This window comes from Scatophagus argus, chromosome 10, assembly GCF_020382885.2.
Source record: "Scatophagus argus isolate fScaArg1 chromosome 10, fScaArg1.pri, whole genome shotgun sequence".
NCBI classification, from domain to species: domain Eukaryota; kingdom Metazoa; phylum Chordata; class Actinopteri; family Scatophagidae; genus Scatophagus; species Scatophagus argus.
In genome coordinates this window covers 242,240-259,380 of record NC_058502.1, presented here as the reverse complement: position 1 = coordinate 259,380, position 17,141 = coordinate 242,240, and the positions used below count along the sequence as shown (strand labels likewise).

The window sequence follows — 17,141 nt, the reverse complement described above, 5'->3', positions numbered from 1 at the left end:
GAAAATTAAGTCTTTTTAACTCAGAACTGTTACAGTAAGTCATCTGTCAGACAGCATCTCAGCTGTGACTTTTTAATTTTTACTTAAGGTGAGAATTTGCTCACAATCATGATGATATACAGTCACTGTAAACACAGACAGTTGACGTTTTATCTCCACACTGTACCAGTCCTAAAGTCTTCATCTGTCTATTTTTTCTTTTTTGTGGCACAGGTGTGTTTCTGTTATTTAAACTTGGAGGGTTGGACTTTTGAGTCAGCAGAGTGCTGAGCCCCGCCACATTAAGAGTCCAGATGTTTCATTGCTCCGACTGGGCTTCATCTCTGTCACACCGCGACGCTCCTCTCGTTCGCTTCCTGCAGAAATTCCCAACATTTTATAATCTGTGGTGCAGGACGTGAAGCCGCCGTCTCTTTGTATGACAGAAACCTTTCATTCTTGTTCAGTTTTTCGGTCATCAAATCTTTTCAGCTCCTGTCTGAGAGTCACATGTTCAGACTGATTCCACTCGCACAAACAGGAAACATGAAGCTACAGCCGGCAGCTGCTTAGCTTAGCTTAGCATGGACACGGGGGGAAACAGCTAGCCTGTGGCGGTCCAAATGTTTCATCTGGACAAAAACTACTCGTATGGAGGGTCTGAGCTGCAGAACTGACAAAATCAGATTCCAGAAATGTCATGTTAAAGTTTGATGTTAGTGAAGCTTACAGCACACAGTCAAAAAGTAAAATTAATTTAAATGAAGAATAAGGTGTGCAAAATGTTCTGTACATCCTGTACAACATCACACCTTCATCAGTTACTGTCGCTTTAAAGCTGGACTCCAGTCAGTAGGTGTTGTTTCCAGGTATCTCCAGACATTTCCTGGTGTTTCCAGGTATCTCCAGGTTTTCCCAGATGTTTCTGCTATGTTCTGTAAAATGTCCATCAGCAGCAGTATGAAGTCAGCATCACCTATGCAGCTCTTTCCATTAGCTGCCACTAACTCACCACAATCTCACACAGCTGTTGGTGGGGGAGGTGCATTGTGGGTAACGCAGGCAATGAGGAAGAAGAATGTGTGAAAGTCCCTGCTGTTTGATAAATTGGTGGACTACAAACATCAGCAGGTGGACATGGTGTACACAGATGTGACCATGAGACAGGTGAGGCTGTCAGGTGACCTCTGACCCCGTCTATATGACGTCACTGTTCAGTTTCTTCTTCTCTGATTCTGCTACGTTCAGGAAGCTGATCCGACACTCCTGCTCGTCTGGCCGCCCTCGTCGGTTGCTCTTCTCTCCTCTCTGCTGGGATGATGATGATGAAGATGATGGAGATGATGTCAGCACCCAGCAAGGGGTGTGGCCACAGCTCCTGCAGCGACCCTGCAGTACAAAGACAGCAGTCATCACCACCACGCCGAGCGTCATCCCCGCCAGCACCAGCAGGATGATGAGCTGGTCCTCCGATAGGCCGGTGGCGCCGCGTTCGCTCACTGTCACTTTAAGAAGCCAGTTGTCATGGCGACTGCTGTTACTGCTGACAGTGATGCTGTTCCTCTGGTTCTTAGCCCCAGTGGTCAGGTGAGTTCTGACCCCGCCGTCTACTCCCTCCCACCCCGGCTCGCGGTCTTCGTGGCCCCTTGGCGCCGTTTCACAGATGGCTCCGGTGTAGCCAGGCTGGCAGACGCAGTGGAAGCCACCGGCACGGTCGAGGCAGCGGCCGGCATTGAGGCAGGGCTGGCTGACGCAGTCATCCAGGTTGATGGTGCAGAAGCGTCCGGTGAAACCGGCGGGGCAGAGGCATGAGAAGCGGTTGATGCCATCCAGGCAGGTGGCGCCGTTAGCACACGGCCTCATCAGGCAGTCGTCCACGTCAGTCTCACAGCGTGGCCCCGTGAAGCCGGCCAGGCAGCGACACGTAAACTCTGCCGCGAAGCCGTCAGCGTCGTCACACAGTCCGCCATTTTTACAGGGAGACCTGGAGACGAAACACACAAAGAAGAAGGGAAAGTGAGTCTCATGGAAAGACATACAAATCTGAACCTGTTTGTTTGGTGTCTTTGTTTCGACAAAGACAAAGCTTCATTCAAAGTAGCAGGACGTGGTGGTTAATATTTGGACAGACCACATGATGGCGCCCAGCTGAACAGACCTCCTCTGGTGACACGGTCCCGTCTTCAGCTGACAGTCTCGGCCGTGGAAACCTTCAGGGCACACACAGGTGTATTCGCCGCTGTCCTCCATCACACAAGTCGCTCCGTTCTGACACGGCGGCCGCTGCGAGCACACGAACAGGTCTGAAACATCGGACCAGAACCACAGCATCAACAGGAAGTCACACAGTCTTGAAGTCTGACTGAGAGACAAAACATTTAGTCAAGTACAATTAAAGGCCTCAAGTGTTTTCAGTCATGTTGCTAATTGGACCAATCAGGTCGAAGCACTGCTGGGTCCATTTGAGTCATCGTGTACTGACAATGATCAAGTTAAATGTACTTTAAAATACCTTAATGTATTATTCATACATGAAGGACAAGTTGCTGCTAATAGTCACATATTTTACTCGAATAACAAGACTGAACTTAACGTTACTGTGTCCGCGTGAGGGCTGACCTTTGTCGCAGAAGCGGCCTCCCCAGCCCGGCTCGCAGCTGCACTGCCAGGGCTGCTCACAGGAGCCGTGAAGGCAGCCGGGCATCGGCACGCAGCGCTCGCAACGCTCGCCGTCCCAGCCGGGGTCACACCTGGAAACACACGCAGTCATGTGACCAGGCGTTACATAAATACGTTCATCCTGTCTTCTGTAGTCAAACACAGAGGAAGAGAAGTGGACGCTTCAGCAGGACAGGATGAGTGACGGACGTCTCACCTGCAGACTCCCGACTCGTCACAGCGACTGTTGGTGTCTTTACAGCTGCAGTCACTTCCTGCAGAGAAGAAGGAGAGGAGAACAGGTCAGAGACAGCAGGGACATCATGGTGACAGGAAGCTGCTGGGTAATATTTTCCTGACACATAAAAGCTGAGCAGGTCCAAGATCCATTTACTGACTTTTTCCTCAAAGTTTCAACTACATCTCACAGGAATGGACAGCGGTCACATGTGGTCACATGACCTCAGCGTTGGTGGGTCACGTGATGACGTCTCTGGTGGAGAAACTGGTTTTGCTGTCATCAAACAGGAAAACATGTGGCTGATAAACAGCAAGTGATGCTGGAGCTTCCTCACATTAAACATGATGATGAGTTTCACTGATGACCCACACGGAAAGGAAATATATGAACATATATCCCAATATATGCAGAATATATGTTGCATGTATGCCATATTTACTGTCATATGTGTGCATGTATGTGGATATATAGGAAATATATGTCATACATAATGCCTATATCTCACTTTATTTGCAAATGATGTAATGTGCACATATGTTTAAACAAAATGTAGTTATGATTGTACTTATTTTAGTTCAATGCAGACTGAGGTTTGCAGAAGAAAATTCAGTTTATAAAAGTGGCCTCACAGTTTATCATCTCTCATCAAGTCGATCCACACTGCGGCGACCGGCGAACTACCGACTCACAAAGCCGAACCGAGACACCGGGCTTAGAAGGCTACAGGGCTCGAGAGGGTGGCGTAGCGGAGCGGGAAAACCGCAATGAATTGTGGGCTTTGCGGGCAGCTGAAAAGTGTGTTTACACCGGCTGCATGCGAGAGGCTGCTCTTGTGTTATGTTTAAACAAGTTAAAACATGGCGCAAACGTGCTGTGACGTTAACCGCCACAATCGATCACGTGATCGCTTCGGTAAAACAAACGACGGGCTGAGATTTTTCTCATTTCCAACGCGGAAGCAAAGCCGAGGACCTCGGAATTAACGTTAAACTGCTCATGTGTTTTATGAATTCAGGATTCACAAGATGCGTCTCTTTTTGGTGAAGATGACGATGCGAGGCTAATAAAGCCTCAACTTAAGTGAGATTTGCGACTTCTGTGCTAAAAGTTTCAGCTTCCTAAGCAGTGGTGGAATATATTTACATGTATGCTATACATACATGTAAATATATGTGTGCATATGTGGATATATATGTACATATAGTTCAGACATAGACATATATGTAGGGGGCCAATTTCGAATATGTGCACATATGTTGGAAAATATATATAACATAGATAAAAAACACATATGTTAATATATTTTCTTTCCATGTGGGGACAGTTGAGAAAATAATTCATGGTTTGGTTTTACTCTCTCATAAAGCAGCCTGAACGCGCAGTCGCACAAAAAAACACCAACATGAGAACAGAATCACTCAGTGCTGAGCTTAAAACTGAGACTCTGAGGTGCATAAAACAAACTTTAAAAGATGAACTATGTTCAATTCAGTTTATTCATATAGCGCCAATTCACAACAAAAGTTATCTCATGACACTTTCCAGTTAGAGCAGGTCCAGACCAAACTCTTGAATTAAACTGTAATACAGAGAGCCCAACATTCCCCCTTGAGCAAGCACTTGGCCACAGTGGAGAGGAAACACTGTTCACAGCTTTGGCCCAAACACTGCAGCTCCACTTTGTCTGAAGAAGAAGTCATTTAGAAGAAGCCAAAGTAATGCTGGACTTTGTGCTTACTGCTAATTAGCTAATGTTAGCATGCTAACATGCTAAGTTAATTGGAATCAGAATTCCTTTATTTATCCCAGAGGGCAATTTCTTTGAAGAACCTGGTGAACACACCTGCTGAACATCAGCATGTTAGCATACTCAGCCTCATAATGTAATGATTTTCCCAGCAGAACTTGAACACAGCAGATCCTCCAGATTTCACTTTGTGGAGAAATAAATTCAGGCAGACAGCAGAGAAAACATCACCTCTGTGGCTTCTTGTCTGCTGATGTTTATTAGATTTTTATACAAACAGTTTTCCGTTTTATTTCCCCTCCTGAAGATCAAACTCTGGCTGAACTCTGGCTGAACTCTGGCATCACGGACGAGTTATTAGCGGGAATATTTGCTCCATCTTTAGACCAGCAACCGTGACCTCTGGCCTCTCAGCTCTGAACGCAGGTGAAGTGAAGCTGGTGGTGGATCGAGTGTCGGATCGGAATTTGGGAGGATTGTTTTCAAAGGAAGTCCTGACAGGGAAACAACAGGCTCGTCCTCAGAGCTCCGTGCCCCCTGATGGAGCTCCGTGCTGGGGCTGCTGGGAACGCCAGCCGAGTCTCACATGACTAGAACAACAGCTGGGAGGTGCTAAGTGTTATCTGAGAAGAGCCAGACAACAGCACACGAGGGTTAATCTGACAGCTGGGGGAGCCCAGATTAACAGAGAACAATAAGGTGCCGAGCAACACTGAGCGCGCTCACTGGGGATCCACATCTACCATCCATCCAGCCGTGACTCAAGCATGAAGATTCCACACGCAGAACATACATGACAGCATCTGTATTCATGGGACGCGATGTGCTGTGACACCGAGACAAAAAAAATGACACGCAACCCACCCAACTGTATGGCCATGTTGCTTGGCAACACCTTAACATGGAAATGTAATCCAAAGTTTGAACCAGTCACAAAACCCTGCGGGTCTGAGGAGAGCTCCTGCCTAAAGTGGAGGAGTTCAAGTATCTCGGTGTCTTGTTCACGAGTGAGGGAAGTTGGGAGCGTGAGATTGACAGGCGGATCGGTGCAGCGACAGCAGTAATGCGGTCGTTGTATCGGTCCGTCGTGGTGAAGAAGGAGCTGAGCCGAAAGGCGAGGATCTCAATTTACCACTCAATCTACGTTCCTACCCTCACCTGAACTTTGGGTCATGAAAGAACAAGATCGAAAAGAGCTGGAATGAGCTTCCTCCGCAAGGTGGGGGGCGCTCCCTTCGAGATAGGGTGAGGAGCTCCGTCACCCGGGAGGAGCTCGGAGTAGACCCGCTGCTCCTCCACATTGAGAGGAGCCAGTTGAGGTGGCTGTAGGCCAGGTTCATTCGCTTCCACCGTTCAAGTTTACAAAAGCCAGTGAACTCATCATTTTTCATAACGTTTTGGAACATCTGGTCCTTTCTTAGGAGAAGCTACAGTAAGGAGTTCCAGGTTTTCCAGGACATCTGGAAACTGTGCAGATAATCAGAGTGAAACTGAGACTGACGTGCAGGATAATTTTAGCTCGTGGTGCAGCTTTAAACAAGATGAATGCTCCACTGATTGAAAAAACCTCCGCAGCCGCTCTGCTGCTCTCTGATTGGCCGGGTCAGGGGCAGCACCTGTTCGCTCATTAGCTGTTCAATCAGAACCACTTAAAGAGGTGAGCCTGTTGTGACAGAGCTTACTGTTGTGGAGGCGGGTGGTGTGTTTCTGTGATTGCAGAGAGAAGGAGTAGCTGGTGTGCAGGGCCCTGATGCTGCTGCTGAATGTGGTGCAGTAAGAACTGCAGCCGCTTGCTGCTCCGCCGCCGCCGCCGCATCATCCACACGCATGCAGAACGTATGTAGAACGGATGCAGAACGTAGGTAGAACGTGGAAGACACATACAACACCGTACAGAGCTCCTGTGTAACCTTCTACGTAACGAATATATGGCCTCATACCGAACTAATATGTAACCGCAAACACACAACTGACATATAACACAGACTCGTGTATTATCTTAAATATAACATCATATGTAACATAAATATGTAAAACACTTCTATTAACACCCGTATAGCATCTGAGAGGTCAGAAGTCATGAGGTCAGGACAGGAAGTAGGAAACTACAGCTTCCTAACAAGGAGCAGAGGGGCTGGGAATGTTTTTAACATCTCTACAGTCCTCACAAATGTTAAAAGCTTAATTTAAAGATTAATTTTTAAAGAGTTTGATCCAAACCCGCTCTGTTTGGCAAGTGTCATGGCATAACTTATGTTGTGATTTGCCGCTGTATAAGTTACTTGAACTGAGCTGAATTGAATGTGCCTCATTTGAGTGGAGAAATGTAAATAATCCTTAGATATGAAGCTCACCTTGAAGAGGAACATCAGTGAATCACTGCTTTAGTTAACAACATAACTCCTTATAAAAGTACAATGTGTTCCTGCATTTGTCCAGAACAAACAGATCTAACATGTTGGTGGCCTTCTGGGGTGCCTGTAGGCACATTTTGTTGCTTCTGTGCTAAGCTAAGCTAATCCTACATTGAGCTGCATCGCCGACACGCTGAGCTCAGCCTGTGGGAAAAAAATATTTTTGCCAGGATCCCAGAACCAGTCCATCCCCTCAGCCTGACCATGAGACTCTTGGCGGCGATCTTGCTGATCATCTGCCTTCAGCCCAACACCTGTCTGTCTCCACCCTGAACTCCTCTCTGATTGATCACATTCAGGAAGCTCACAGCTGACCACAGAGGGAGGTCGTAGTGTGAGGTGGGGGGTCATGAATCTGTGCTCCTGGAGGTTTACACTCTGATAATCACGTGTGTGTGTGTGTGTGTGTGTGTGTGTGTGTGGAGTTCTCCCAGTGTGGAAGAGATGGACATCTTGCTGTCAGCCGTAACACTTCATTTTATGGGTCATTTTTCCTGAACCTGAATCTGAACCTGAACCGGACTCTGAGTCAGTCTGATTCTGAACAAACAGAACGTAAACAACAGGTGAATAAAAGCGCTCTGGTTCTGTGACGTTCAGACGAATGTCACAGCCTTTGAACATTTAAAGCCTGCAGCTCCGCACTCAGGTCTTAAAGTGGCTGTTTGCAGAATGAGCTTTGGTTACTGTGGAGTGAACATGTGACCAGGTGACCTTACCTTGACCTCTGCAGGGCGGGACGACGAGGACACAGTAGCTCAGCAGAAGGACGGCTGCAGCTCTGGCTGAAGACATGTCGGCGGCCGCAAGGACGACGAGGACCTGAAACAGAAGAAACAGACGCGTTGGTCTCTGACCTGGAGTCAGTTTGTCAGCAGTAGATAAACACATGGCGACTCCTGAAAGGTGAGACGGAGACGCCGGCTCGCTCAGCGGCATCTTCAGCAGGGCGTCTCGAGCTGTCATCATCCCGATCAAAGGTCTGAACCAGGTGTGAGAGACATAAATCAGAGCTGCTCCAGGATCAGCTGTTAACAGACAGGCTGTGTTCACACTGCACGCTTTAAGCCAACCCTTCCTGCTTCTTACTCCCTGAGGTCCAATGTTTTCATCAAACCAAACTGACAGGAAGCTCTGCTGAGATAAGAAGGCCTTTTACACAGTGAGTCATTTTACTGTTTTCTCATGAGGCAGCTTCGGTCTGATGTGAACTGATTTTTGTGAGTGAAAAGATGTTTCAGTCATCGGTTCAGTGTTTGTGCATTAATGAAACAGAAATTTAGACCCCATTTCAGAAGAGTGTGTATAGAAGAGATTTCAGACAGAAGTAGATCCCATTGGAGATAAAGTGTCTAATGAATATTTTTATATGAAGAGTGTGAGCTGACAGTGTGCTGGTGTCTCTGCTAGTGAACCATCACCCGAATCTGCAGCTCCTCTCGTCTGCATGGAGCTTCACGCTGACTTTCAGCTCGTGTTTTCTGGTTCTGGAGTCGTGTTCAGAGCTGCCCATCGGCAGACTCAGAGCAGACTTTCCCTCAGGAGGAGGTGGAGGCCAGAAGCTGTTCACACATTCTGATAATCAGAGCCCTTTCAGCAGCTGAAAACAGACCTCAGATCAGATCTTTGTGGACATCAAAGCTTTCTGAAGGCGTCTGTGAAATGTGTGCGAACCTGAGACTCCCGCTCATCTCCTCGATGGATCAAACATATCTGAAACCTGATCAGCTGACAGACGATAAATGACTCCAGCACTGATCTGTGAGTCTTTGATGTGGGACGTTTCTGACACATCTGCACCGTTGAACAGACGGGACAACCTGCTGCAATCAGTGTTGTGAAATCTGATCCAGGTTTATCACACACCGAAACACTGACCAGACACACATGATGCAGTCCAGCAGGATTTTACATGAACTCGACACGCGCTGTGTCCACAACTCGACCTTAAACTGAAGGTCCACTCAGAATCAGCGAGTGAATCTCTTCACCTGACACGAAGGAACAAAAACTGAAGTCACAAGCTAGAAAATAAAAACTGTGCCAGTGCTGAGCAGAGACCTAAAGTGAAACAGGAAGTTCATCTTTACTGTACTTTCTGACCCTCTGAGATATCTCACTCGTCGACATCACGAGTCATGGAAACAGGAAATAGACTGTTGTCATGGAGACAGTGCGTTACACTGTGGTCCTACAACAAACAACAAATGAGAGCAGAGACCAACCCTGTTTTTGTAACCTATATTTGTTTCCCTGTGGTCAAAGTCTCCATTCAGAGTGTGCTGAAATGGGTGTTAGAAGCTAATGTTAGCAAGCAGAGACTACAGCCAATAATTAAAGCGTTTCCATGAGTGCATTGATGTCACTGCAGCAAATATTGTGACTTCTAACCAGCAAAACTAAAATCTGCAGGTATACATTCGGCAGGACGGAGGAAACTGTCGACTGTCGATTTGTGCCTGCTCTGATGGAGCTCAGGATTTATCAGGAGGACAGTTTCACTGTATGAACCTGGACCGATCCTGACCGATCCTGTCAGAGTGTCAGGAGGTTTAAGTAACCAATGAAATTAAGCTGCAGGCCATGTAATCAACATTTCCTCATCAAACATGTGTTATTTCCCCCACCAGCATCCTCACTCTCACATTCACTACCAATCACAATGACGAGCCGACGCACTGGAATCGTAATTCTTTGGGTTTCCGCGGTCAAAAGTTGGTACTTTCTTCCTGGTGCTCGACGTTCCAAGAGAGCTGAGCTGATCCTAACAGGTGGAGTGAAAACACTGCAGAGTGCCGACTGGTTGAGAAAATCATCACTCCTGATGGAGGATTTCACTGACAGTCTGAGAACAAACGACACCATAAGTTTGATATGTGCTGTGTTAAGGTTTGTTGAGCTCCTCCCTCTGCCGACTTTCTGCACGACAACTGAGCCGACACACAAACTCCTCACAGGGAAAGCAGGACAAAGTGAAGCCCTGCGAACCGGCTCTGCTCTACACTTACCATAACAGCTACCAATCATTTACAAATCTTCAGACTGCACCTTTAACTGTAACTGAAGCAGTGTGAGCTGCAGCAGCGAGCACTTCAGATCATGTGACCTGTTGTGTGTCCTGCTTCCTGTTCCTACCTGCTGCTTCCAGCTGGTTTGATCTCTTCACATCTCCTCCTGGTCTCTCCTGTCACATCTCCTCATGCGTGTTTTTCTGTTCGTCTCTTCTTCTTCTGCTCGGAGCTTCACTCTGTTCAGCCTGTTGCTGTAGCGACGGACCTTCAGGTCGCTCTGCCCACACACTCGGCTGGCAGGCGGCGGGAAGTAACGAGCAGGATCATTTTTCCAGAGATTACAGCGACAAACACAACCTCCGCAAAGGCAGGAACTGACATGCCTGGATTACTCTGTGTGTGTGTGTGTGTGCATGCTTTGGTATGTGAGGAAGACACACACACACACACACACACACACACACACACACACACACAGATCTTTTCTTTCAGTGTGTTTGCCGGAGAAAGAAAAGAATGAGGGGAGTGTGTGTGTGTTTGAGAATGGATAGCAACAGGTGGCCAATTTAATGCTTCAGCATGTACACACACACACACACACACACACACACACACATTTCTGCATTCTTGAATAAAGCAGCAGATATAAATCCTCTAACAGTCTGTGTGAGGACAGAGTTTGACTCTGGTGAAAGTAGCTCAGTACATTTACTCAGCTACTGTACTTCACTACAGTTTTGACCTACTTGTACTTTACTTTACTTCTCCACCTCAGAGTTGAATTTTTTTACTCCTTCCATCAGTTCCTGTCCAGATGAAAACCCCGAGTGTCCAGATGTGTTGGTGCTGAATGTCTGTGATAAACTGAGGGATGAAGATGAAAATCCTCCTCCTCCTCCTCCTCCGGCCGAATCAGCTGAAGGAGCTCAGCTCTTTAAAAAGCCTCTGGGATGAAGCTGAAAACAGGCCATTTGTGTGAGCTCAGGAACCTGTCTGGAGGTCCTGGTTCTCCCAGGACAGCCGGACTCAAAACACATGAGGATCTGATAGAACCTGATGCTCTGTTGGAGATTAAAGCCGCCAGCAGAAAGAAGCTCAGATGAGCCCAAACATCCAGCAGCAACTACTGACACAGCAGATACTACAGGAACACACTGTGCTGCACTGTGAGTACTTTTACTTTGAGTACTTGAAGCACATTTGGCTGATAATATTCATCCATCCTTTCACCTTCCAGACTCATCCAGACTGATCTGATCGATTTGCTCTTCTTCCTGAGTCACAGTTAGTACTTCTGTGTGAGTAAAGGATCTGAATACTTCTACCTCCTGATGTCCTGTCTAAAGCTCACTGACTGGTTTTTACCGGTTGCGTCCAGCTTATTCTCCTGCTTCAAACTGCACTGATGATAAAAACACGAGGTAAAGTCGTTCTACTGTTGCGTTGTGTTTGTCATGTTTAAAGCAAATTCTGTGAACTGTCTGTGGCTGGATATCAGAAGTATGTTGGCATAAGACATGTTTTGGTTTTAGTTCACTTCTATCTATCTACAGTCAGACTAGATAGCTTGAATGAAGGCATGGTAGGGAGGAAGACCAGCGGAAAACCAGATGAAAAGGAGTCCCAGGCCTGGAGGGTAAACAGGATCCGTGGCTGAAGGAATGACTGCAAACCGTCAGAGAAAAGCTGAGTGAATCTTCAGAAGACCGTCTGCTGCCATGGATACGGGGTGGCGCTGGTCGCTGTGGACGCGAGCAGGATGCACGTGATGTTTCTAAGAGTTTCATCAGACTGAAAGTGAAATGTCCTTCAGGCTCCAACAGTCACCTCATGTCAGTGTTTCAAGTGTTTTCATCACGAGCTGCTCACCTGCTGGTTTCATTCAGCCTCGGCATGAGCAACACGCCATTTCACGTGTTGTCGTGTCTTTTTGCTTCATGTGACCGCAGCCCACAGTGTGTCTGCTTGTACAGGTCAGCTTTGTGGTTTAATTTCAGCTTTGACTGACGAGTTTTGCTGGAAGAGAGATGAACACAAAACACTGCTGCTAATCAGTGATGGTTGCATGACTAAAATCGCTTCTGCGGTTTGGTTGAAAGTTGAAGCCCTTTTTTCCAAATACTGGAAGTCATGTGACACTCAGACGCCATCTCTGTTCAGCAGACAGACTCTGAAGCTTCTTCTTTCACTGAGCCTGTGCTGAGCTTCTACTTTGAAGGGCTGGTATTTATGGAGTGATTTTTACAGGCGGCTGAAGCTGAACGAACATCATTTAATGATTTAATCCTGGCAGAGCGAGTCAGAGTGAATCCAAATCACAGCAGCAAATAAACCAGCAGCAGGTCTGAGTTAACGGAAATAAAATCAGAGAAGATCTGCTGGATTTGACTGCCAGTAGAGACACTCACGGCTGCCAATTACAGGTCACTGATCACACCTCGAAAGGCTTCATCCTGGTTTCCGTCCGCTGCGACAGTCCAGAACCCTCAGATCCTGCATTTTCTACAGTGCAGTGCAGCACATTTCTACAGCAACACAGAAATAGTGAGCATAAGCAAAGCTCAAAGCACCTGATGCCTAACAGCTAACAGTGAGGAGCAGCAGCTAACAGCAGAGACAAGCTAACACAAGCTGCACAATGTTAGCTCCGCAGGTAGAAACACTCTCACTCTGCTTATCAGCATCAGGAGCATGAGCGTGACTCCTCTACATGTGCCAGGAGACTACGGCAGACCCAACAGGTCAAAGTTCACTCACTGATCACAGAGTGTCTATTATTCTGCATGGCACAGCTCAGACTGCTGACATCATAGCGCTCATTTACTGGTTGTCATAGTAACACAGCAATCAGAATGAGTGTCACTGCAGTGATGGGAATGTTCGTCACATCTGAATGTTCGTCACATCTGATGGGCACTGCTGATATTGCAGCTTAGGTAGCAGTACTGCAACATGAAAACAGTCCAGTATAGAAAAGTCCTGAGTTCAAAGTGTCGCCAAACAGCATAAACACAAATGTGAGTGTAACACTGAGATTTGATCAGACCAGTCTGAACTGTGACAAACTAACAGAAAGAGTTCTTACCTTCATCCGAAACCTCCTCAACATCAAGCTCAGCTCCAGAGCGTGTGTTTGTGCTCTGTGCCCCTCAACACACACACACACATACACTGACACACACTCCTGCAGGTTATTTTAGAGTGTCAGTTTGTATATGAAGCTGCAGACAGACGACAAGGAGACCCGTCCTCCACCCGTCCTCCTCTTCATTTAACACACTCCCTCTCTGCAGGGTCTGACCCTGACACACACACACACACACACACACACACATGCTGCAGCGTGTGGAGGAGGAGCTGGATGGTCTCCTGTTGTTTGTCAGATAACTGTGGTGTTAAATTAAATCTAACAGACTGACAGTGAGGCCAACGCACACACTTTCACTGTGTGTGTTCATCTGCTCACTCGGGTGTTAATAAGTGTTGATTGGACTCATAAACACTGTGTCGTAAACAGCTGCAATCAACTGTCTGAGAGTCAGAAACAAGGGACCAGCAGAAAGTCAACATCCTTCATCTCACTGCTGCTCATCAGGAAACCGGTATACAAACTACTATTACTACTACTACAGAAGGTCCAAGCCAAAGTATCCACACAACATTACATCACACTGAGCTGATGATTTAATCCAAAGGAACTTACAATCCGTACATTCAGCTCGAGCTTCATCAGCTTATCAAACAAACCAAAGTGCTGACGGTTTACTGGCTGTGTGCCTTATGGCCTGCAGATCAGCACCTCACCAGCCATTCTGCACTCACTGCTGTAAACTCATCATCCCATGGTGTGTTCATGGCACAGAACAGACGTGCGATCAGTTATCAGATCTGAATCGGTATCTGTTCGCTGTGCGCGTCTTGTTTCTACCTGCTGAACACAAAGGGAGTCGGAGGACTTCCTCCTCGTGTGGTCAGCAGGTCTGATCACATTCCCTTCATCACACCGAGGTTCCTTACAACCAGGGAGTTCTCAAAGACTGGTCACAGCATCCCAGAGACAGAAACAAGACAAGCTTAAAGCAACCATGAGACAAAGACAAGTTTGAGACAGAAGACTTGATGCACTTGTACATCAGTATGCTCTTGGTTCATGTGAGGCTGTTATGAACTCTGCAGCCTCTGGGGGGCGCTGGCAGCACTTTGGACATTTGTTGTTGTCACGCTCGTTATTGTTTTATGAGCTTCAATGGCATGATTTGCTCTGTAACTTGATTTTTATTGAGGCTCTGCATATTAATGTACCCTTCCTGTCAGAATGACTCCTGCTGTCTCGCTGGAAGATTTTTGCCTGCATAAAGTTCTAAAGTCCTCCTTTTTTAGGGCTCCTTCCTCGATCTGATAATCCACAGGATCTGTTATGACTGTGCTCCCAGCATGCCAAACGGCATCTCCCTCACGTCTGCTCGTGTCTCTGCATGTCTTTGTTTGTCTAAAAGCTTGTGTAAGTGAATCAGATCTGACTTCGGAGCAGTAAACGCCTCTCGGTCCAGCAGGCTGGGACGTGTCCTCGCCTGGAACGAGCAGCAGCTTTATAAATGTTTTCAGGTGAGTGGAGAGACTGACAAACAGCATGCTGGGAAACAGAAGGAACTCTCTGCAGAGTCAAAGTGTCCTGACATTTTTCTGCGTGCTTCACTGACATCATGTAAATCCAGATTCAAACACAATCATACACACGGGATCACAAACATTTAATCTGCCTCTCTAATAACAACCTAACTGCAGAATTCACAAGTCTTCAAATAAGATGATTCATGTTTTTAGTGGAGATTGTGTAGAACATCGGTCCAAAATGTTCAGTAGGAGCCCCTAAAACCTCCTAATGGACCTCTAGAATCACCTACAGGACCACTGGAACATCCTCAATGACCACAGAGACTGCCATCTGGAGAAAGAGACACTCCTGAAAGACAACCTGCTAAACCCCTAACCCAAGAGTGGAGTATCATGGGACATTGAAACTCTCCACTGAAAACACTCTGGACTAAATCCTCAAGTATCTCATAACAAAAAAGTTCTACATCTGCCAGTCAATAACCAATAACGTTGTGATCTGTTGAGATTATTTCAGCTGATTGCTTTCAGCAGCTCTTGCTTTCAGCCTGCTTTGGTTGTCTCTGGATCTTCGGCTGTAACCGAATCTTTGTGTGACGACGTTTGGAAGCTAAATCTGACCGACGGCAGGCGCTCGACCGCCGTTCAGACGGGTGGGGGTCTGGGGGTGTTGAGGGGTTGATGAGGGTCTAACCTGCTGAATGAACTGTAGCAGCAGCAGCTGGGAGATTCCTCTCCACTCTAAACTGTGAGTGTGTGTCAAACCACCTGCCTCACAATGCCTCTCTGTTTACACAGGGAGAAGAATGGGGGGGGGGGGCCTTGACCCCTCCCTCACCACAGCAGCTGAGGACCCCCTCCACCTCCACGCACCATCCCAGTTTAACATTCACTCGGAGTTTCAGTGGAAGTTTCATAGTAGTCACAGGTTATCTTCACTGCTTCCTTTGTTTTTTGTGTCCTTCCCTGCCTCCTTCTTTCCTTTAATGCCTCCTTTACCACCTCCTTCTTCTCTCCCTTTGTTCACTTCCCTCTGAGATAAACAAGGAACCAATAGTCAGATTGATGAGTGTGTGTGTGTGTGTGTGTGTGTGTGTGTGTGTGTGTGTAAGAGAGAGAGACATGCAGCCATTCAGACAGAGTGATGAAGATTTGGATTAAGAGAGATGAAGTTTTTAATCTGAAAACATCAGATTAAACTGGTGGGTTTGGTCAACCTGTGAGACTCCTGAGGCTACCAGCGGCCAAACGATGTGCGACGCAGGCAGTCGTGGAGGTAAAAACCCAGATGTGGGTGCAGTTTGGTGAGACCACTGAGAAAGATTTTCGACTGGCCTGGCAATCAGTGTCAGGGTCCTCATGAAGGGGAATCAACACTTCGTTCACGCTGTTTCAAGTGGGATGGTGGGGTGCTAAACTAGACTGAGGATATCAAAGATCGCGGATCAAGGATGTCTTTATTATCCCCGAGGGGCAACTTGTATGGATGAAACATTTAAATAAAGAAACCTGTTTTAGCATATAGCAGCATAAATATGCATGTGCAAGTGTGTGCAAGTATGAGGTAGCAATATTGCAATATATAATTTTCTGTGTTTTCTTGTGTGTGTCACTTTGTAACTCTGTGTTTTAAAAAGTACCATATGAATAAAGATCTACTTACGTACATGTTCTCCATACCTCCCATATCAGAGGAGGGGGGGTCCTGCATTGTTGCAGAGCAGCTGGACATTGTCTTCGTCTTTCCGCCCTGCAGGGAAATGATAATCTGCTCAACAACTGCTGTGTGTGTGTGTGTGTGTGTGTGTGTGTGTGTGTGTGTGCATCCTCAGTCTGCTCTGTTGTGTTGACATATAAAACCTCACTGTATCTACCAGAGTGTTTTGGTGTAAATACAGACTGAAACACACAACAAACCACCTGCAGGCAGAACTGAGGGACTCTTTGGTAGCTGGTTGGGTTTTAGACTCACTTGAACTTAATGTTGAGATTTATTTGGCAGGTTTTGAAACAGACTTCAAATTCAGGCCAATCACATTCAGACCACACACAAATCAGATCACATGACAACACACACACAGTCTGGACCCTACTGCCATCTACTGACTGCTGCCTGTCCCTCATGCTGTCTTTACTCTCTTTGTCCATCCAAAGACTGGACTGTGGCTGTTCTGTCTCAGGTGTCTCATTCTGTCTCAGGTGAGTCACACAGTCAGAATATGACACTACAGCTAAAGTCCTACATTCAGCTTGTTACTGCAGTAAAAGTCCAGCTGCATTATAGACTGAATGTACTTTATAAGAACTTACAGTAACTGCATGTGCAAAGTAACACCAGTGGAGAAGAAAGTCACAGACTCAAGTAAGGTATCAGTACCTCATACCTCTACTACACAATTTACACACGTGGAGTACTTGTGTAAATGTACTCAGTTACTTCCCGCCACTGAATACTGTGCGCGTGCTTTATGTTTTTA

At 46.7% G+C, this 17,141-nt stretch overlaps 1 protein-coding gene across 3 annotated transcripts; it reads right to left on the bottom strand.

The window, feature by feature from the left end:
- Window positions 1–661: 661 nt before the first annotated feature.
- dlk2 (delta-like 2 homolog (Drosophila)) lies at window positions 662–13,319 on the bottom strand. Of its 3 annotated transcripts, none has more exons than XM_046403022.1 (6): window positions 13,136–13,319; window positions 7,759–7,861; window positions 2,855–2,912; window positions 2,599–2,729; window positions 2,138–2,282; window positions 662–1,963 (listed from the first exon to the last, which is right to left on the bottom strand). In XM_046403022.1, exons 1-6 carry the CDS (start codon window positions 13,157–13,159, stop codon window positions 1,177–1,179), a joined length of 1,248 nt encoding a protein of 415 aa, XP_046258978.1. In that variant the 5' UTR covers window positions 13,160–13,319; the 3' UTR covers window positions 662–1,176. The 3 variants fall into 3 exon arrangements, with proteins under 3 accessions (XP_046258978.1, XP_046258979.1, XP_046258977.1); XM_046403023.1 differs by lacking the exon at window positions 13,136–13,319 and adding an exon at window positions 10,175–10,452; XM_046403021.1 differs by lacking the exon at window positions 13,136–13,319 and having other exon boundaries at window positions 7,759–9,443.
- Window positions 13,320–17,141: the final 3,822 nt, after the last annotated feature.